Source organism: Sturnira hondurensis, unplaced genomic scaffold (assembly GCF_014824575.4).
Source record: "Sturnira hondurensis isolate 20B ecotype Veracruz unplaced genomic scaffold, ASM1482457v3 Scaffold0004474, whole genome shotgun sequence".
NCBI classification, from domain to species: Eukaryota; Metazoa; Chordata; class Mammalia; order Chiroptera; family Phyllostomidae; genus Sturnira; species Sturnira hondurensis.
Genome location: NW_028077105.1, coordinates 5,592,223 through 5,614,464, shown reverse-complemented (window position 1 = coordinate 5,614,464; position 22,242 = coordinate 5,592,223). Strand labels below are relative to the sequence as shown.

The following is a 22,242-nucleotide window of genomic DNA, read 5'->3' as shown; positions in this document are numbered from 1 at the left end:
TGAACCTGTAGCTTCCTGTGAAAATGTGCGCTAGGTCGTCTTTATCTGCATCCAGATTTGTGGCAGACTCTGGCCAGCAGAGTCCACCTGTTGTGGCTGACGGCGAGAATGAATGCACAGGCGACCACAATCCTGTGGAGAAAAAGGGAAGGGCACGCCTACTCTCTCAAGGGGAGAGTGTCTCTGGATGCTTCGGCCACTGTCTCGAGAGGAGAGTGCCCCGACCCTTGTCTACACAGGCTTTTATTGTTTTCCTTGGGTCTTACGTCAGAAAAAGATTTATTATCTATTACATAGGATATTATTGTCTACATTTTAGGTACAATCAAGGAAATGGAAATAACATGCAGAGGGAAATGGTGGCAAGCTGAGTAGCTCTGTCCTTGGGCAGATTCACACGAGCTTTGGAAATCACCTTGAAGATAGACAGTACACATTGGTTGTTTTAGACCAGGATGATGGAGTTTTAGCAAGAGCAAGCCGTAACAATCAGTATGCATTTTCTAGGGCTGATTCCCATGGGAAAACCCATGGGTTTTCCTGCTGGCTCCTGCCCACCACTTCGCTTCTGTAGGTTTTCCGTACAGAGCTGAGTCACATTTGCCAGGCAAATTCCTGTAAATTCACAGATGTATCTGCAATTACGTTCTAGATAAGCCCTTTGGAAAGGCACCTGTTTAGATACTTGGAAAACCTCTTGGATCTTAGGTAGAAATCCAGGCATTTCCCATCCCCACAACGATATGCACTTAAAATATCTTTTATTAAATCTTTATTGTATTTTTCCATTACCATTTAGTCTCCTTACACCTCCCTCCACCCAGCTCCTCCCTCCACCATGGTTGCCCATGTCCCTGAGTCCTTTTACTGTTTAAAACATTTTAAATACTGCCCTAGCTGGTGTAGCTCAGTGGATCAAGCGTGGGCCTGCGAATTAAAGGGTCACCGGTTCAATTCTCAGTCAGGGCACATGCCTGGGTTGCAGGCCAGTTCCCGGCAGGGGACACATAAGAGGCAACCATGCATTGATATTTCTCTCCCTCTCTCCTTCCCTTTCCCTCTAAAGATAAATAAATAAAGTCTTAAAAATATTTTTAAAAAACATTTAAAATACTAACTGTATGTGTTGAAACTGTACCTCATTGTGTGTGCGTTTTTTTCAGGACCCCCCCATGGCTGTGACCCTCGGACTCCGAATGGAGGAAATGATTTTTAATCTTGCTGATACACATTTATTTTTTAATGATTTAGAGGTAAGACTTTTAAAGGGTAAGAACAGTTGTATCCAACTATAAAAACTCGCAGATGGTCTCTATCAACCAGATAACCTCAAGAAACCTGAAAGATAGAAATTCAGCCAAAGAGAACAGTAGAGCTTCTGTGAAGGGGAGACACTGCCTATGGAAATATAAACAAAGCTAAATTTAGTTAATGAATTATACATAGGTACTGGCGGTGTATATGTTTCCATATACATATTTAGGACAAAAACATCTCAGACGGTCTCCTCTGCTGTCCACGTTGTGACCGCTCTCATCCGCTGCTCCGAGTCCTTCTGATGTCTCGACCACAACCCATTTGCACCTTTGGAAACAGCATTAGCTTTTTCAGGACAGAAACCAGGATGTCCTTTAGTTTAATCACTGGACAGTAGTCACAAATAGTGTTCAGGGTACTAGCAGGGGTCCTTGAGTTTGCAGATAACCTGACACCTAACTCTAGACAACGTGACCCTTCCTCATCTCCTCCCTTTTCAGGCGAAGCAGTGTTGGGGCTGTTTACACCACACAGCTGGCTGGTTCGGTTGCATTTGTTTCTCGCTCTCTTTCTAATTTTTCTTTCCATTTCCAACCTGAAATGAAGAGAAAGTAAAACTACAACCAAATGGAAGGACCCAAGAAAAAAAAAGCTTCAGGATAGCTTAATAGGTACCAGAATAAGGATATAATCTGGGTGCTAATGACCTGAGTCACTAGGCATTCGGACAGTAAAGTTTGAAATAACCCAGCAGCTTGGGCATGAGGCAGGCATACCTCCCAGTCAAGCACCACTGTGCTGAAAGAGATTTCTCTTTTTCTCTTTTAAATGTCATATTTATAATTTGTTTTTTATCTCATGGTTGCACAGTGGAAGAAAAGTGTTCGTCTACAATATTATGAAGAGATTTTTAGTACCGAACTCTCACCTTATGTTCAACATTTTATATTGGAATCTCTATTATGTAACTAACAGCCTTTTGAAATCAGTGTTCACCCCATTCTTTTGTAGCAGCAGAATCACTGGGTTCCCAGGCAGGAGAGTCACGTGTAAGGTCACCTGTCAGCCAGGTGGGAGAAGTGGGGTGGGAAACTCTGGGGTCTTGTCTTATTTCTGCCCCCACCCCATGCCGAGATTCACGGAAGAGCATGTGAAAGAAATGCCAGGTTAGTCCTCAATGAGTTGTTTGGTTTGGTTTTAATCGAGAAGGTCTTAAATCCAATTCTAGTTAGAGAGGAGGCATAGCGCAAAAACTGTGTTGTGCGGTCGCCTCGTGAGTGTGCGCGCTGGGGTGGGTGCCTAAGCGCTGTGCTGCTTCTCTGCAGTGAGCCTCCCTTTTTCCTGGATAATAAAGTCGCTGTCTGTGGAAAGAGGTTGTATTTTTTCCCTAATGGACATATGCAAGATTAGTATTTCTAGGCAAGTGTTCCAGTTTCATAATAAGAAATAATTATCACCTCTCCAAAACCTGGTTTAAAGTAATCTTGCTACTGATCCCTGTCTAGTGTACGGAATGGTTTTACCTATACACGATAATAGGAAACACATTTTAACCTTTTTTGGAACTTGAATTTTTTATATAGAGTGATAACTTCTTCGTTTTTTCTGTCGATTAAAATGGATTACCCTCATTCTAAAGAGAATTCTAAGATTATTAGTCCTTTCAAACCTATAAAAGACAAAAAAAGGAAGTTTTACGTGGCTTTATCCAAATTTTATGGGTTTTATTTCACTTTATTAATTATTTTTTACTAGAAATAAATGGAATAAGTGACCTATTTGCTGTTTTACTGGCACATTGGAAGACAGATGGAATAAATTTGCCACCCAACTTTTAACAGAACTAACGTGCGAACATGAAAGTAGCATATAATGAATTTGCAAATACCTCCATCAAGTGTGATATGAATATTTGCATATCAGAAATATGGGCTCAGCTATGGTGCTTTAAGCATTTTAATTTGGGGTTAGATACTGTACAAAATATGTTTTTAAAATACCTGGCAGGGTCTTTGGTAGAAATATTAACAGAAAGTAAGTGGTACTGACTTTCTTTCCTTGACTATGGCTTTTTAGTTATGTTTTAGAATGTGGTAAAATTTTATTTGACTCAAATACTAAAACATAGTATGCAACTTCACTGTACTTAATGAAAAGAAATGATTGCATATAAACTGGCTGAGTTCTCATCCATGCCCATACACACGCATGCCACACTACACACGTACGTTCAGATGACCTGCCCTAGGAGACTCAAAAGGTTATTACTGACCTAAAGTGAGATAAATTCTAAAGCTAATAAAATCTAAACAGTAGCTTTCAAGGCCAATCAGTACAGTTACATACGCATCCACTCCCCCTCCGCATCGGAGTTTGAAAGCCAGCTCTGCTTTCGCCGGATTCTTGTTTCAGTGAACCTCGTCTAGGCAAAGATTGTCCTGAGCCTCGTGACTGACGTTAAACTATTTTTGTTTCTGACAAAGAGAATTCCTCAAGAGAGTAACTCCATCATTAGCCGATCATGTTTTTGTTTCCTTGTGTGTTTAATCTCTCGAGGTTTCTTTTCTTAACCTAAAAAAATCTAATTTGAGCCTCCAACCCTCCGATGGATGCTGCGACATGTGTAGCAGCAGCTGCTCTCACATAACTCCTCAGAAGACACAAGTTTAAATCCCCGTGTGGACACTGGGCTGCGTCCTTCCCGCTTACAGAGGCTCTGCTGCCCCAAAGGAGGGGGCCTCTGCTTCAATGAGACGCTTTTTCAGTTAAAATAACTTCCAGAAAAGAAGGCACCGGGGAGCCTGGCTCCAGAAGTGGGCGGAGACTGCTGCGGATTATAATTGATAAAGATCAGCCGCCACGTTGCAGTCACCTTATAAAGCAAAATTAAAGAATTTCGGATTAGTCCCAAATTATCCCAAATGTTGGAGTTCTTCTACTAACGGTTGTTAAAGTCAAAGCGTCGTTGCACTGGTTTTTAGCATTTCAGGGCTGGTCAAAATTATTCCTGCAAAGTCCCTCTGAGTGAAAGAAAACTAATTGAAGAACAATTATTTAGATTTTTCTGAAAAGTGTAAGTGATTGAAGTTCAGGTTTCTTTCACTGGACTGTAATTCTCGGGCAAGAGTCCAGAATCAACAAGCATAGCCAACTAGGCATAAATTTAGAGAAGTTCCATTTGGAAAAACCTCAAACGTAACTTCAAATATGAAGCTCACGGTCCAATAAGTTTGATATACTGATGTCCTCAAGAGTAAAAAAAAATAAGTTTGGGGGCAAAATGTATAAATTAATCATGTGAGTTAATACTTGAAATGTCAGAGGAATTTCTCTAAAAATTAGGATGAGAGGATATTAAATATAGAAATAACATCTAATTACCAGGGTAAGTCATAAAAGTTTCCTCCAAACTTTTTTGTGGATATTATTAGTTTGTTTAAAAGAGAGACATGGAAATTATTTGCCTGATGAAAGATTTTAGAACACATTTCTGGTAGAAATGAGCAGCCCTGAGTGATGCCAATTCAATGGTGATTTAATTCAGTCTTCATACTTACCAAGAGTGTCACCATCTCTAAGCAAGAACTAATCCTTGTCGTCTAGAACTACTTGGCTGCCTCCGTATTTTAGGAGAAGAAATTTATTTCCAACTTTTATGCTAACCGGTTAAATCTTTTCACTCTTTCCTTTGGAGCCCAAGCAGCTACTACTGCTGCTTGCAGTACTTTTCCCTGAGACTTTTCTGGAAGCATAACGCCTCCTTTAGTTCACGTTTGGGCTGTATTCCTTTCAAAGAATAGCCAGTCAGAAGGGAGCGGAAGCTTTCTGAGTGCTTGTCCTGCCTCAGTGTCTGTGGGCCTGGCTCTTCTGACCCATTCCCTCACCCTCCCTCCAGTCCTGATACCAGTATCCTCTCTCGGTTCTTACCATCTAGAATGTTATTTTATATCACCATAGCTTTCTGTTAGAAAATTTAAATGACTGGGGTCATTTTGTCAAATACTGTAATTTGGCTAGACTTCTGCCATTTATCCGACTAAGAACTGTGGAGTGATTACTCTGACCGATGGCGCCTTCCGTGCAGGGGAGGGGAGGGTAACCAGGCGACCCAAACAGCTGCCTCAGGGAGCGTCCAGCCACGTTCGATTTCCCGGTTCCTTGCTTACCTGGGAATATAGGTAGAGATTTATTCAAAATGTTCCTAACCCATAATTGATGTAGGTCACATGGACATTGAAAATTAATGCCCCATAATGTATTCATGTAAAATTAATGTATTTTCAACTTACATGCTAAAGTTGTATTGGTTGGGCTCGTTGTTAAGGTTTTTACATTTTTAAAAGAAACGGGTGTGAAAAGGTGGAGAGAAGATATTAAACATTTCACTACCAGATATTTTTGCGTCTACAATGAGGACAAATAGTAGAGGGAAAGCCTTTTCTTTTTAGGATGACATCTTATTTTCAAAGTTTATAATTTTTAATTGGTTTTGAGTGGTAAGCACTATGCATACAACCAGGATTTGAGAGAATGACTGAAATAATTTGAGGGAGATAGAAGCCCAAAAGGCTAAAACATATTTAATCTGAGGTCAGTAAGTGCTAAGTTTTTAACGCCTTAGCCAGACTTCACCCTTAAGTCGTGTATAATAGCGAAGAAGGACAGTGACGAAGAACTGAGTTCTTACACAGAAAAGTCACCACTCCGTTTGTCCTGAGCCTGCTCTGCGTCACATCAGACCAGTTGTCGAGTGTCCATCCCTGAAGTTTATTTTCCTCTGGGTTGGTAGCGCATTGGATGTGGTAAATCCTCATTATTTCCCTTTTACTTTCAAGGCTTTTTTTAGTTTAAAGATTTTAAAACTTGAACAAAAGGAAAAACGACAACATCACCATCTGTGGGTATTAGCATTTTTCCCCCTGGGTTAAAAGACCAGGACTTAAACTAACACCCACATGGTGCCTCCGTGATCTCTCCAGCCCCGCGCAAGGCAGGGAGCCATAGAACTCTCCCAGAGCTCACCGGTGTCGTCAGGCCCTTTGGCAACTAATAAAGAACAGCAGCCACCCGCGCGGGGACCAGGCAATTCTGTGTATCCTCAGCTCAGCCTTGCTTTATTTAGCTCCTCAGTACGCACAGCCGGAGCGGAGAAATGGCTGAAAGGGAACGCCAGGGATTATTACAGAGATTCAAAAGAGAATTTCTTATCAACAGTCTTAAGACTAAAACTATTTTTTAAATTGCGCTAAAGAAACCCGCATGCCATCCGTTTCCAGGCCCCTTTTTATGGTACTCTTCTGAATTTAGGTTTTGACAGAGTAGAAATGATGCCCTTTCTCAGCAGGCGATGGTGGCATATGTGGGCAAATGCTGCCCTCTGCTGGCCATAACCTGATAATAACGGAAAGGTGGCGAAACCTTCAGCTACAGTGGCAGGCATCGTTTGAAAAACATAACTTTTCTAATGTTTTTAACAGGAGTGTGATCAAGTTCATATAGATGATGTTTCCTCTGATGATAATGGGCAGGACTTAAGGTAAGCCATGCCTTTTAGTATGCTATTTCCTACAGAAATTCAACTACGGAGTTTTGCACATGTAATTATTTCTTTTATCTCTTTTTAATATATTTTGGGTGTTGCAGTACCTACAGTTTTGCAACTGATGGCTTCCATGCAGCTGCAAGTAGTGCAAACCTTTGTTTGCCAACAGGTGTAAGAGGAGGGGTGGACTGGATGAGGAAGTTGGCTTTTCGTTACAGAAGAGTAAAAGAATTATACAACACCTACAAGAACAATGTTGGAGGTATGTGTTTCTTTTTAAATCGAACAAAGGCACTAGAGGTAGAGGTAGAATCTGAACTATCCTATCATGAAAAAAATGATCAGGAGGCCATGCTGACCTACATTGATCCAGAAGTTTAAGTTTAATCTTGGAGTCGGGGGCGGGGAATATAACTGCCACATAACATGTGCAGCTTTGTCCAATGCACTGGGAACTTACGATTCCCCGATATCGGCTCAAGATCAACAGAAGGACCTTTAGTTTACCTTCTTCAGCTGGGACGCTACCAGTGAAAGCCCACAGGGCAGCTGAGGTGGCAGTGGGAACACCTGCGCAGAGGAGGGCTCCAGGCTCAGAAACGGAGCTGTTAGCAAGCCTTACCTTTCTGGGATCCTACCGGAAATAAATATAAACGAGTGCTTTCTGTCATTTTGAAGACTTCAAGCAGTCTATTTTATCCTTTAAAAAATTTCATGTTAGCTGACAGTAATCTTTCCCACATATCGTGGGAACTATGATTATCACCACAGTTTTTATAAGTTCAAGTGCTTTCTAGGTATTATCTCCGTCCTTTTATACTCACTGATACAGGTGAGCAAAACCTGTGACATCAAAACTCAGATCTGGAATGCGTTTTTTGATCTAATAAACCTTAATGATACCTTATTATTAGGATCAATTTTAGGTCAAGCCCCTAAGGTCAGCCATGAGGTCACACAAGAGCTTTCTCCCAGGGATTTTTTTTGTTACTTTTTTGAAAATGAAAAAAACAAGGATGAATGAGGAGCATAAACCAGAAGTAAAATTAAGTGATACAGCTAAATACACTTGTGCATGCTATACGTGTATACATGTATAGCCACATGTATGTCAAAGAATACAGTACAGGAAATAAAATGTTTATAGTACCTTCATTAGACACACCTATTCTCATCAGGAAGGTGGGACCACATGTCCATCACCTTGTCCCCAGTGCCTTTAGGGACGTAACAGATGCTCAGCAGATGCTCAATAACGGCCAGAGAAGGAAAAAATGTAGAGCCACACACAGTAATAATGTTAGAACCGAAAGGGAGCTTCCATCTGGAAAACCTTCATTTCCAAATGAGAAATAGGCCCCTGTGGGCACTGACTTGCCCAAGGTCCTGGGGAGACACCTCATGTTTCCTAATTCATTTTATTGCTCTGTACAAAGCACTTTTATCAAAATTGAGTAAATAGGTATTATTATACTTAAAATCAGTTGTGCGCAATGTGTTTAACTTTAAATATCTGTTTGGAAAATCTGAATGTTTAACATAAAGGTATGTTATTATTTCCTTTTTGAAGAGTTTTACTAAAATTATTTCCAAGGTAGCAAGATTACCAATAAATAATCTTACATCTTAAAAAGTTTAAACAGTAGCATGAGAGTCCGTTTTCAGTGACAGGTTAGCATCTCTGTATTAGAATAAAGACAAGTGAGACTTAGTAGACTTATAAAAACTATAAATTTTTATTTTAAAAAATTACCCACCTATATATGTGTTTCCAGTATTCTGAAATGCAATTAAAATGAGAAACTTTCTTTTGTAATGGATTTGCATATCTTGTTTTACCATAAAAAGAAGGGCTTAAAATAAAAAAATAGGATGCCTATTTCTTTTCTTATCATAACTTCAATACAGTCACTAACCATTGTCTAAAACTGTGTCCTATGCTTCAGGATTTTCAACACAATTCTTAACTTCTAATAAAACATAGTATTCATTCTAGCTTTAATACCAATATTAGAAACATTCTATGAGTTACATATGATAAAGCCATTATTATGGTTTCCAAGTAGTAATGACCATGATTATTAAGATGGTAAACCTTTTCAGAGAGCCACACTGTTCGAGGTACTGTCACCCTCATGTGAGGCTGGCAGCCCCCAACCCTCCCGCCAGACTTGCGACAGCCCAGCCTGGAGAGGGGCCCAGGAGCGTGTGGGCCACAGCAACCCAGGGGATATGTCCCTGGGGCCACCTTCTGGGTTCAGGGAGGGCAGACACTGACCGACCTTCTCACTGTTACAGCCCAGTACCCAACATCTAGGGGTTATTCAGTACGTATTTGAGAAACGAATAAATGGATAATCAATTCTGAAATGAAGGATCAGTGCTGATATGAGTCAGTATCTCTCTCCATTCCTGACACAGGCCAGAATAAAAATGCCCGGTGCTAGACAGCGGGGAGATGAACGGGGTGTCCTTGGGACACCGGCCCCTCCTGACTCTGCCTTGCTCTCCGTGTTGCAGGACTCCTTGGCCCAGCCAAGAGAGACGCGTGGCTACAGCTAAGGGCAGAGATCGAAGGCCTGACCGACTCCTGGCTGACGAACGCACTCAAGTCTTTATCGATCATCAGTACTAGGTAAGCGGCATTGTCGCCATTTCTCTGTTTATTGTATTGAGGATGTAGTCCTAATAGCACAGCTCATATGAGAATGTTTTAATTCCTAGACTATTTTAGCATCTAGAGGGACTGAGTGGTTCACCGAGTCCCATGATTTCGGTGTGGGTGTGTGTTTTGGGGTGAAGGATGGGGGTTGTCACTCCTCGGGGTAAACAGATCCCCTCTCTACCCTTTGCTCCTCATGTCCACAAATAATCCCCATGCGAAGAGCATGTGACTTCTAATAAAAAAGGATATCACTGTTGGTGAGGAAGCAACGGAGAGGATGGCCCAAATAAAACAATGCTGCTTCTACAAAGAGTGGGCATGTTAAGTCCTTGTGTCATTAGAGATAATAGGCATGACTTAAATGCATCAAAAAAGGAAGAGAAAAATCTCAAAACATTGTAACCTCTGTGTTTTCTGAACTAAACGGTGAAGTGCTCACTTGGTAGTCTCAATAATGTAATTGAATAGACTTATAACTATTGAGTAACATGTGCAATAAATGCTAGTGAATGAAATAATATATAAATATGGAAAGACATAGCTAGTAGGGTGGGGATGAATCTTTGTACTATTCTATTCCTTAGTTTTATATCCAAGTTAGATGAGTACATAAAAGCCTGCTTAGAAAAGCGTGGGCAACACGAAAGTCACAAAAAAAGAGGATATTTAGACTGAATGAGTTGGGATACAGAAAAATGTTGACAGAGTAAAAGGAGAGGCCACTGGTCAGAACACAGAGTAAATTGTGTGTCCAATCCTGTGCTCGACTTCTGTCCACCGGCCGAGACCAGCAACTGCCTGACACCACAGAGGCCAGGTGGGGCGGGGAGGGGCGGGAGGGCAGCTTCCTGGGTCAGGCTGGGGAAGCCAGGACAGAGCACTTCGCCCAGTTCTGAGCATGCATCCCATCAAGCTGTGGCACATTGGAAGCATTGTGTGTCTCAGTGGCCAGAGGGTTCGGGCTGTTGAAGCCACATGAAAGGAACAGTGGGAGGGAGAAACCGCAGAGTTCATTCTGAAGGAGGGTCCTGTGCAGAACAATACTACTGATTCAGCTGCTGGAGACATCAGGCTGAATGAACATGAGTTACATTTCTCTGTGTTGGTGAAGGAGAGATATAGGATGACTGAGTGGGGGAGGAGATTCCTGCTCCAGGGAGGACCTAACAGTCACAGGTGCTCTGACAGCGAGACTTGCCGTCCCATGATCTCTGGAGCTGCTGACACAGAGACCAGCAGTCCAGAGAGCTGGGGTGTGAGGATGCCCGAGCCCCTGAAATCATGGGCAAAGTGTCATGACTGTGCATTTCTCTGGGCAGAAGCACAGTAACTTTTATTATTTCTAAAAAGAGTCTCCTAGATAGTTAAAAATGCATCATTATATAGATTATATACATGTTGTACTCAATGTAGTTGCATGGAGACTACTATTAAACACACGGCCTTAAAAGAACTACATGAGTGTGTGATTTTTAAGAAATTGGGCATAACAAGGAAAGGAAGGGCGATGTAAGTCATTATGCACTGAAGATTGAAGTGCCACGACATGTGCTAAGTTGTTCACCTGTATTACCTGGTTGGTAATTTTCACAAGGCGTCTGGATACCAGAAAAACAGATGCTTATATGAAACATGGATGAATCAGGGATCAGAGCCTTCAGCAAAGTTTGTACCCTGTGACTCAGTCTCCTATGAATAGGGTCAAAGGATATAATAAATGTTTTGGGAAATGATACAGGAGGTGGCATTATTTATAATATTGAGAAATCAAAAACCACCTGAGTGACTACAGTTAACTTAAAAATGATGCTGTAGCCACATGAAAGAGTACTTTGCACACGTAATGTTTTGTTGGGAGAGGGGAAAGAATAGACAGTCTGACAAATGGATAAGCCCATGCTATAAAGAGATGGAAAAGGGCAGAATGCAACCGTGCGTGCACAGTATGGCCCTAATGGGAAAAACCTGTGTGCAAACAGAAACTCTGCAAGTGAGAGCACCGAAGGAAGAGCAGTTAAGCATCTCTGGGTGGGGAGGGAACTGATGCTTTTCATTGTCTTCTTTATTGTTGTCTCTTTTACAAATATATGATGCAGTTTATAAATATAGTCAATGTTTGTAATTTAAAAGAAACAATGTAAGTCCGACGATCTCAGGGTACGTGCCAAGGCAAGAGTTCCAAGCCACATCTCTGAACTAAGAAGTCTCTGGCTTGCTTTGTTCCACCAAGTTTTCATTCTGCAATCTTCCTTTACACGTGACATTGAATAGCATCTTCTTTTGGCAAAACAATATGTAAAACTTTAAGTGACACAATAAACTAATGTGTGTCTGTATCATTCTTCATAATTTGCCATTGGTTGGGAACTTTCTGTCTGATAATAGGCAACCCAGTCTTTCTTTTCCTCATCAGTCAAATTCAGGGTTATATTGATGATATTTATTAAACTTCTGCCTCTAGAACCCTGTTTCTTTATCTCCGGTAAGTGGATGGCATCATCATTTGCTCCAGGGCTCAGAGCTCCTATTATAAATAAAACCAGGTATCTGTGGAGATCACTGAGAAATGAAAATCTTACAAAAGGTCATACTTACCACGGTGTTGTCATTGTTTTTGAGGGAACTGCAGCTTTTCCTTACACATGACATGTGGAAGAGTCTAGGCCTAATAGTGAATGTACTGAGGGCTGGGAGTGCCCTGGATGAATCCGCACTCGACTTGCTCTTCTAAGTTGCTGTGAAGGCCCGGTTCCCGAAAATGAATCTAGAGAATTCTAGAGCATGTTTGGCAGCTCTCATGAATATGCCCTGAAGTCCCGCGGTACAGAAAGTCTAATAGAGAAAGGTGCATAGCAGCGTGCCTTCTGATTCCGTTTCCCAGGTGTGGTTTGGGGTCCCGCAAAGCAGGATGGCCCCATTTCCCTGCGGTCCCTTCTCCCCGGATCTCCGATTCACAGCTTTTCCTGCTCTTTGGGAGTTCTTTCTTTTCTTCCACCCCAGTACTTTCATGAAAGAAATAGCTGTAAATTTCAGAAAGGGGATCTCACTCTCAAAGGGTAGGGTGTTTGGGGAGAATTAAAACTTCAGCCACTCAACACAATTTGCCTTTGGTGTTGCCTTTGGTGTTGACTCAGGGATTCAGCCCCGTCTGGGCTGAGTAAGGGTCCGCTCCACTTTTTCTTCTTCAGGGCCCCCCACCCTCTGCCAGCCCCTTGACGGACTCTCTGCACTATTATTACTGGTACAAAATCCCGGAACTCCCCTTGCCCACCCTCTCACTTTCTTTCTACCTGTGTCCTCTACTCTTCCAGGAACTGAAAACGGGGACACTGAGCCCTAGCACCCTAAAAAAACACCGGCTCTGGGGTTATTTATTTATTTATTTATGCTCTGGATGCTTCTAAAAGTCAGAGCTAGGCCACCCTCCCTCTGATAACCTTCGCATGGGTGGTGTAGGCAGGTGTAGAGGCGGAGGTAGGTGTTCTTCTCTGAGGTTCCACAGGGACCTGACGAGATATGTATAATATTACAGAACACATTTAGTATTGCAGGTGTCTGTTTACGTGTCTCTCTCCATAGCCGTCTGTGACTCAGAGGGAGAGAAAAACATCATACACCCACAACTTCGTCTTGCCCATTTCCTTCCATGTCCCCCATTTTGAAGAGTATTCCTGGAGTCTGTCACAGTGCCTGCCAGGTGGTAGGCACTCCTTGAATGATAGAAAGTTAGGTTATCAGGTGCTATTTATTATGGAATTGAGAGACCACAGTGGTAGTTTAAAATCTGTACTGATAGAATCTATTTAGTACTAGAAAACAAATGTGCATATTTCCTCCCTGTTTTAGGAGTAACTGCGTAAATGTCTTGGTAACGACAACCCAGCTGATCCCAGCACTCGCGAAGGTTCTGCTCTATAGTTTAGGAGGTGCTTTCCCCATTGAGAATATTTACAGTGCAACTAAAATAGGTAAGACGATTGCTTCTAAATCTGTATGAAATGTGTTCACTTCTGTGTTTGGGGGATTTTCTTGATGTGTGTCCCTGAATGATTTCCTGTTTCATCAATTTTCTGTTAGAATATCAAGCAAATTCAGGTAGCCCTCAGTAACGGAGTCCCCTGCAGCTCATTATACACGTGCAAATTTTACACGTGAAAACTGTTGCCCAAACTCAGCATCTGGATGGTTCTGACTCATTATGTATCTATCATGATGTCACATGCTATCTGAATAATACACGGAATTTCTATCCATGGTATTTAGCGTTTTACTCAATACGGCACATAGTATTTTATCCTTGCATATGTAATCTGAATCTAACACAAAAGTCTTACTTTGGCAGGGGAGTATCAGATGTATTGAAGTAGTGTCCTTAATTCCTGGGGGGAAAAAGTTGATTTCATGGATTAGAAAACATACTTGGAACAATCATAACCCAGGAGTGACTGGAAACCCCCATTTCCAAAAACGCTCAGTAGCAGTCAGAGGACAACAGCCTTGCTTCTTTGGGGCATGTCCATCTGTGGGGCCGTCTTGGGCTTTCCAGTGCCTTTCACACACTAAGACGTCTAGCAAACTTGCAAAAGCAGAACTCCATCAAGCCTGCCACCCTGAAAGAGTTCAAAGAAAACAGCTCAAGTTCTCCCTGTCTGTCAAGGAAATGCCTGGGGAAATAGATGGGTTGTGTCACGTGGCCTGAAGGTCAACAAATTTAGGCTCTGGCACTTTGACAACAGAAGTTCAAAATCCTAAAATCCCCTCCCAAAAATAACCTGCCCTGGGCCTTTTCGAGCTTTGACACTGACTGAGGCAAAAGGAGCCCCCGGCTGCAGCTGTTTTAGGACCATGGTTAGCGAGGGCACAGCTTTGGTCAGGCCAGGCCTACCTTGTAATAAGCACTAAGTTCAGAGCCCCAGTGTCAGCCCCTTTCATTTTTACGTAAGCGTCTGTATTCGTGCTAGCAGGATCAATACATAGAACTTTGCTTTATAACAAATCAAATCATTTTCTATGAGGGTAAACATTTCTTCTAAGAAAGACAATATTTTTCTTACTGGCAAATTATTCCTAGCGTTTAATCTGAAAAGTCATTTTCATGTTTTCCTTTAAGCCATTATTTTTTTGGAACTCTCAGATTAAGACACATGGCAAAGTGTAGCCATGACTTCATGAACATTCTGGGAATGAAATTCAGAGACTCATGCCAAGGTTACAAAGATGAAGAGCTCGTAGAGATTCCGTGGTATTATTCCCATAGTGCAGTCAGAGGGCACTAATGTCCCCAAGGCTGTGGCTCAAACGGCACCCAGTTCACTCAGTCTGAGCAAACTAGCTCCCAGCCACTTGAAGAAAAAGTTATGTATAAGGTAAATTCACATCTTAGTATACCCTCTTTCCTTACGGTGAACCTTTGGTAGTTCACAGTATTTTCAGCTGGCTTATCTGTACTTTTTTTTAAAAACTGGATAAAATTGATATATGGAATGGAAAGGTAAGTGTTAAAACTTACAGTTGCTGGTAAGATTGTTTGGACACCCTTTCGGCTGAGCAGGAGATACTAACATTTTCTCTGGGTCAAATGCTTAATCCTACAGATTTGTTGAAGCATGGAACACATTTGTTGAACAATCTGTCCCGAGTAAAGACTTAAATTATTCAAACATATTTGTTGATTTCATTAACCCAGAGCTTGCAAGCTAGTTTAAGTGACTGATGGATGTTCAAGAGAAATTAATTTAACACTTTATGTGAATCTTCAGGTTAATGAATGCAATGGCTGGAAGAATAAGCAGTACATTGTTTTTCAGGCAAGGAAAGCTGTTTTGAGCGTATAGTGTCCAGATTTGGCACTAACATAACTTATGTTGTGATTGGAGATGGCCGAGATGAGGAGCATGCCGCTAACCAGGTAACTTCACTCTGAACTTTATCTCATTTATCTTCCAGGAAAAGAAAGTTGCTTTGAACGAATAATGCAAAGGTTTGGCAGAAAAGTAGTATATGTTGTAATTGGGGATGGTGTAGAAGAAGAACAGGCAGCAAAAAAGGTAACCCGTCTCAAACAATGTTGGTGTGATTCTTCTGATGCAAGCTTTTTTGTTTGCATTCCTATAGTTTGGTCCAATGGCAGCTTGATAAATGATTTAAATTTATAGATGCAAAGTGGTAAGAGCATGAGAAGGTCAATACTTACATTCAAATAAACCATTTGGAGTCTAGCATTTTTTTTGCCTGAAATTCAATAGGAAATACAGGAAAATTTATATTTATTTGTGTGTGTATGTATAACACACATTGATATGATGGACTGTAAGAAAGAAGGGGAAGATGCAACCATTTTAAGCACACAGAATTTCACAATACAAAGAAGTTTAATGAGCTTTGTAGAAAATTCTGGGATTCAGTTCTTACCCTCTTCCTCGTCCGTCCTCTATGCCATATGGTCCTTGGGAGTGGCTGGTAGTGCGTGTGCTCCCTGATGACAAATGCTAGGGTAGATTTAATAGCTGAGGCAGAAACTGATGTGAGAAAATTTAATAAGTGTTATTGGAATGGGATGCACTACTCAGATCCTTTTGTGCCAACCTGTGGTAGAGGCTTAGAGACCACATGCCCCACATCTTCTACAAGAGCGTTGTCTATTTTGGTGAGCCGTTGGTACACGCATGAAGCCAAGCAGCTGGCTTTGAACATATTCAGAAGATCTCATAGGCCCCAGGTATTTAAATAAGCCTTTTCATCTGGCCCATATTTCTGCAGAAGAAATCAAGGCAGTTAAAAAACTATTAAATAGTTGGTCCAAGATCAAAAGAGGAATGATATCAGGATTGGCCCAGACACGGGACTATCAGTCAACACAGCAGAGATTTACTGCTTCCTTCTTCGAATGATAGCAAAACTATTATCTAGCCAGGATAAAAGTCATATCATTTATAAAACAAAGCAAAATGATGAATTAATATTTCGAAACAATGACATATCCACTTACATTGTTTCACGTAGAAAGAATGTTGCCCTCCATATCCTGAGGAGATTTCAAATCATCATCTAATAAAGTTTTCACTAAACACTTACATGTGCTGAAGTGCTTACTTGATTTTTGTTTTAAAAAAATAATGACATAACCAGCGTCCTCTGTAAGTTTAGAGCTGTCATAAAAAGGGAAAGGAAGTGATCTGTGTGCATAGTCAACTCAAATCAAGCAAAATGGAGAAAGGGGAAGAGCACGCACTTGAGAAGGTCTGGCTATGTGTTGGAAGCCGTTGACCTTGAGAGAGCCTGGCAGGCTCAGCTTCCCACGAAGCACCTCGGTCCTAGTCAGTGTCAGTGACCCTGGAAGCACCCTGACTCTGTGGATGCAGCCTCAAGAAGCACAACTTTCTTTGCTGACTGCTGTTTGAATTCCTTCCAGCTGCACTCAGTGCAGACACCTTCTGGAGTTTGTCAGTGTCCTGAGTCCATGTTTCTGTTCTCGTATTGGCACCATAAGCACACGCAGCAAATAACAGTGAATGTGGTCACTGCGGCGAAGATTTTATTGCTCATGTCTTTTATTTAGCCTATGTGAAATTCACATATATTTGTGTAAAGGCTGAAAAAATTCACCTTTCCAAACCTGAAACAGTATGTGCCTTAGAAAATTAAAACATATACCCCATTTATCCATGGCATGAAGAATTAGATTTGGTGTGCCAGTGGTTATAGCTTCTGCTTTACACCTAAAACTTCAGGAGACAAGGCATGACCCCAAGAGCATGAGAACCTCGGATAGAATGCTGTTTCCAAATGGTTGTTTATGTAGGTACAGTTTTGGTGATGGTGAAGGCTTATCATTCTATTCTGAAACACAGGTGGCTGGTTTCTGTGGTGCCCATAATGCATGCCTTTCTTTGAATGTAGCTGTAATCGCATGTGCAGAAATATTAAGTACTACTTTGTTATTACAAATAGATCTGAGCTGAATGAAAAAGAAAGTACTTCTGAGTGAATTTCTGTGTCTAATTTGATCTAAAAACATAGGGGTTTTTGTAAATTGAAGAAAAAATTTCAAAGTTTAGGAAAAGTAGTGTATAAGTAAACTCCCTTATAGAAATATATAATACAAACCATATTTATAATTTTAAATTTTCTAGAAGCCACATTTTTTAAAAGTAAAATTGGACAGAATTAACTGTAGTAATATACTTTAACCCAATATATCCAAAAGTTACTATCTCAACACCTAACAATTATAAAAATTATTAATAAGAAATTTACATTCTTTTTTTTACATCCTAAGTCTTTGAAACTCAATCTATGTTTTGAACCAGAAAAGCCACACTTTAAGCACTTAGTGCCCACGTGGGACTAGTGACTATCATACTAGACAGCAAAGAATTATATAGTGATCGTGATTAGTACTTTAATGCTTAATTTGGTCATAAAATTTATTCCCCATTTTTCTACAAATGTATTTCCTTATATACATAAAGATGTATTATATACACACATATCTATATATTCTATAAGATGTCATCGGTCAAAACTTACAAATAATGCTTTGATTTTGTTCATTGCTCCACTGCAGAGTTCCTTTTTTTCATTATCACTCACAGTGGAGTCATTTTATACACTTGTTCCGATCATGTCCTTCTGTGAAATTTTGATACCATTGTATACCATATAATGGCAAATCTTTGTGGGGCCACAAGCCATTGGGATGTCTAAGGCTCTTTGCCCCACAAGAACCCACTGCTGCGTCCTAGCATGTGTCCCCGCCAGCGAGCGCGGTCGCTAGTGTCTCTCAGTCCCATCAGTGAAGCAGATCAGTCAGCTCCACCGACCATTGGTCACCCCAGAGCAGTAAGAAAGTTGGCCATCCCACATCATTTTCTACTTTGTCCTCCGATAGTCCAGCTGCAAGTTATTCTTTTACGTAGAAAGGGATTCACTCTTTTCCTCTCAGAAGGGCAAAAGACCTGGGGCTTAGGAAGTTTATCATGTTCCAGTGTTTTTTAAATATTTTATTTATTTATCTTTAGAGGGGGAGGGAAGGAGAGAAATAGCAATGTATGGTTGCCTCTCGTGAGTCCCCTGCTGGGAACTGGCCTGCAACCCAGGCATGTGCCCTGACTGGGAATTGAACCTCGATCATGTGGTTCGCAGGCCCACGTTCAATCCACTGAGCTACACCAGTCAGGGCTCCACTGTAATTTTTGACTGAGAGGTGAAACTTGGGGAGTGATGCAGTGATTAAAAGTTGCCTCCCATCAGCTGCCTGGGATTTTGAGGCCATGCTGCTTTCCCAGGTGCTGCTGTGGGTGATGTCCTTGCAGAATAAGTGTTCAGCTACCTAAGAAATCCCCATATTTGCTTTTCCTATCATTGCAATCCAGTTCAGATCTATTTCTCTGTTATTGTGACAATGCCATATGGATGCTACCCAGCCTTCGGATACGATCATCCCTATCTCAAAATCCCTCCCTTGAACTTGGGTGGACTGCCCATCCTTGTGGGTATGGCTGCTTCATTGAGACAATAGTCATGATTTCTCTCTGTTCCTTCCCCTTCTCTCTCCCACCCCTCCCCCGTAACCGCACAGCACAACATGCCCTTTTGGAGGATATCAAGTCACTCAGACCTCTTGGCTCTACATCAAGCACTGGAATTAGAATATTTGTAACTGTGTTCTCCAGCTGGAGATCCGTTGTTGTTGTTTTTTTTAATATTTCAAGTACACTGAATTTTTATGTGTGATTCAATGCCTCTGGCTTTACACATATAAATTGTCTTAAAGGATGAAATCATATTTGGAATGAAAATTCCAGAATGAAGAATTCAGATTGCTGAATGGAATTAAACTTTAGCACTACCGAAAGGAAGCTCTATGGTCTTATATTCACAACACTTTAATGATTTAACAAAAAAATAAGAATCTGTGGAGGTTGCTGGTACATACGGAAATGAGTCCTAACTGGAATTAACAGCTTTAGCAAAGAGCTCAGACCCCGGTGACGCAGCCCCACCTGCTCCGTCTGACAAGGTGGTTTGCAACAACATTCCTCAACATGGGAGACCCTCTCAGCCCGGAGGTTTGAATCTGACTTTAGCCTACCTAGCCCAGAAAATCTGAATTGGAATGCACTCAGACTGTGTAAGGACAGTCCTATCTAGACCTGTAATTTGTGTAAATTATTGATGAAAATAATTTACTGTGACTTTATTAGCAGCTGACTTTGAAAGTGGATGCAATTTTTCTTTCATTTGTTTGGGGAGGGATGAGGGAGGGGAAATGGGAATCTGATATCGTCTCTTTTTTTAAGTTTGGCAAGCAGAATGTTCATACTGATGTGTTGTGCCTTAAAGACAAGACAGCATTTGTGCGTTACAATGTGACTTTGGTTGAAAATCTCTGTAGATAATGAAAAACAAAAACCTCTGTGATCATTCTTAACATGACCAAATTTAAAATTCAAGCTATCAGAGCTTAATACTACATCAGCAAGAGACTGAGTATTTGTTGCTATAACAAAACAATAATAATAAAAGAAAGCTTGTGTTTTATTTGGGTTCTTAATAATTCCAATAATTATATGAGGCAACTATTAGTGCATCCAACCAGAAGCAGGAGGTTTGGGAAAGACTGTGGGACCTTTACTTAGAAAGTGAAATGTGTGTTGAAGTCCTGAGTACCCTTTCGACAGTTTTATTGGAGAAAACTAAGAGCCATATTCATGACGACTTGCACTGTTTTAAGTTTGACTTTTTGATAAGTGTAAGTTGCATAGAAGAAAATATTTTTATAAAAATGATAAGCAAATATCACCCAAACTTTCTTAGAATAAGCCAGGGAGATGGTTTGGAATTCACCTTGAGTAAACATGGCTGACAATAAAGCTAAGTGCATATTTTGCCAATGCCATTGCAAAAATGAAGTGTCCCTGGTAGTGGAAGGTGGATGCCCCAGATGGCTTCTTAGGAAAAAAGTGACTCAATGAAAATATTACCTAGAATATCATCATAAAATAAATTAGCAAGTGAGCCGCACCTTGGCAGCAGTGCTGAAATTACAACAGTGGAATAGTACCTGGTTCTCTGTCTTGACACATCAATCCAGTTTCCCTCCACTGCAGACCTGCGTACCTTAGTTTCTACCTGCGCTGTTACTGCACAATGAACCGCATTCATTGCAAGGGGAACCTGGCATCGTTGTGTTTGCATGTTTTTTTTCCTTGGTGTGTAGCCCATGTTAGGAACATGATACAGGTTCTCCTGTCATTTTGTGTGACATGATTTCCCTTGTGGAAATTTAAGCCTTCACAATCTAGGAGTGTTTGCATGATGTCTGCACCTGCAGTCCTGTGTTTAAAAAGTCGTAACGTGGGACTGGAGTCCAGCCACCAGCCAGTGCCCCTGACCCGAGGCTGGTTGTGATAGCTCACCTTCTGAGGTGGCTTCAGTGGCTCCCCTAAGGTCAGTGCCTTGCACACCGGTCACAACATTCAGTGTAGAAATGTGATTTTATTTTTCAGGCTATACACCTGTATTTCTTTACCAAATGCAAAGGCCATGTTTACATTGGGCAGAAAGAGAGTGAGATCCAATTTTACATCGGATTGTGATTTCATCATGCAAACCTTAAACTTTAAATTTTGTAGCCTGTGGCTACCTCTGCCCTAAGTACAGTTGCAGACAAATTAAGGTTGGAATGCTAATAATAATAATAATAATAATAATAATTCTATGTTTCTGTTAGCCTTTAGCTTGAAAATAACAGTTTGAAAATTAAAGAGCTGCGTTGATTATCAATAATTATATTCTGTGCACTAAAACCTTAAATATTTATTACTGTGAATAAAACAAGATTATCTTTACTGTACAGCCAATTTCTTTAAATGACAGAATTGTGGCATTACATCCAAATTTTTCATGTCAAGCAAGCAAGGCTTCTTACGCCGCTAAGCCTGCAGGCACACAGAGGAACAAGCCCTTAGAGGGCAAAGGAAAGGGTCGCTGATGGCCTCCCCCTGTGCTGTTTCTCACACACAGCTTCTCCTCTGATTGTGGGTTCAGAAAAGGCTGCCAGCACAAAACCTGAAGGCTAGGTAGGTCCAAGGAGAAGAGCTGGTCCGTCACAACAGTGGAGCAGGCCAATGAACCAGCATCACACTGGTCACATGACTTTGAGCATGCTCAGAATAGGACCCTTCCCTTCCCACCTTAGTAACAGAAGATCCTCTTCCTTTTTGATGTGGAAAAATGTTAACCAACAAGCCACCAGCCCCTTTGGCAATATCCACATTCTATTTACCTATAGAATATTGTGCCTTATGGTAAACAAGTTTGAAAAATATTCTGCAACTTAAATGAGTTTATGGCTACTTTATGTACAAATGTGGTATATGACTAGGAAAGGTAACCATCTTGTGTTGCATCTGAAATATCAAGATAGGTGGCTGGTATAATACTATAGCATACAAGGTTACGTCGTGATACCCCAGAGAAAGTTTGTAAATCAAACTTAGAGGCAAAAATCAAACATTTAGAATCATGCAGTTTGTGCACAAAAAGTAGATAATAACTCTAAAAAAATTTTTCCCTTGGTCTCTGGTGAACTAAGATGCAAAATAGTGTCAACAGCATTCTCTGGTATGGACTTTTTTAAAGCTCATTTGTTTATGACGAGCCTACATTCTCAGTGAATATGGCATTTAGGATTTCTTTAAAAAACAAGCTTAAGCATCATGAGCCAAAGTTGCATTTTGACTCCTTACTATGGTAGCATGATGGAGATCTCACA

General features: G+C 41.0%; 1 protein-coding gene and 1 pseudogene across 4 annotated transcripts in view; one reads left to right on the top strand and one right to left on the bottom strand.

Annotated features, from left to right (window-relative positions):
* Positions 1-22,023, top strand: part of EYA4 (EYA transcriptional coactivator and phosphatase 4) — a 255,400-nt gene extending 233,377 nt beyond the window's left edge. For all 4 annotated transcript variants that reach the window (XM_037045715.1, XM_037045714.1, XM_037045712.1 and 1 more), the window contains 7 exons: positions 1,164-1,253; positions 6,735-6,793; positions 6,901-7,061; positions 9,320-9,434; positions 13,311-13,432; positions 15,411-15,511; positions 19,045-22,023. In XM_037045715.1, coding sequence (XP_036901610.1) covers positions 1,164-1,253; positions 6,735-6,793; positions 6,901-7,061; positions 9,320-9,434; positions 13,311-13,432; positions 15,411-15,511; positions 19,045-19,125 — 729 coding nt within the window. In that variant the 3' untranslated portion in view covers positions 19,126-22,023. The remainder of the gene's footprint in view (positions 1-1,163; positions 1,254-6,734; positions 6,794-6,900; positions 7,062-9,319; positions 9,435-13,310; positions 13,433-15,410; positions 15,512-19,044) is intronic.
* Positions 4,798-6,697, bottom strand: LOC118986755 (10 kDa heat shock protein, mitochondrial-like; annotated as a pseudogene).
* Positions 22,024-22,242: the final 219 nt, after the last annotated feature.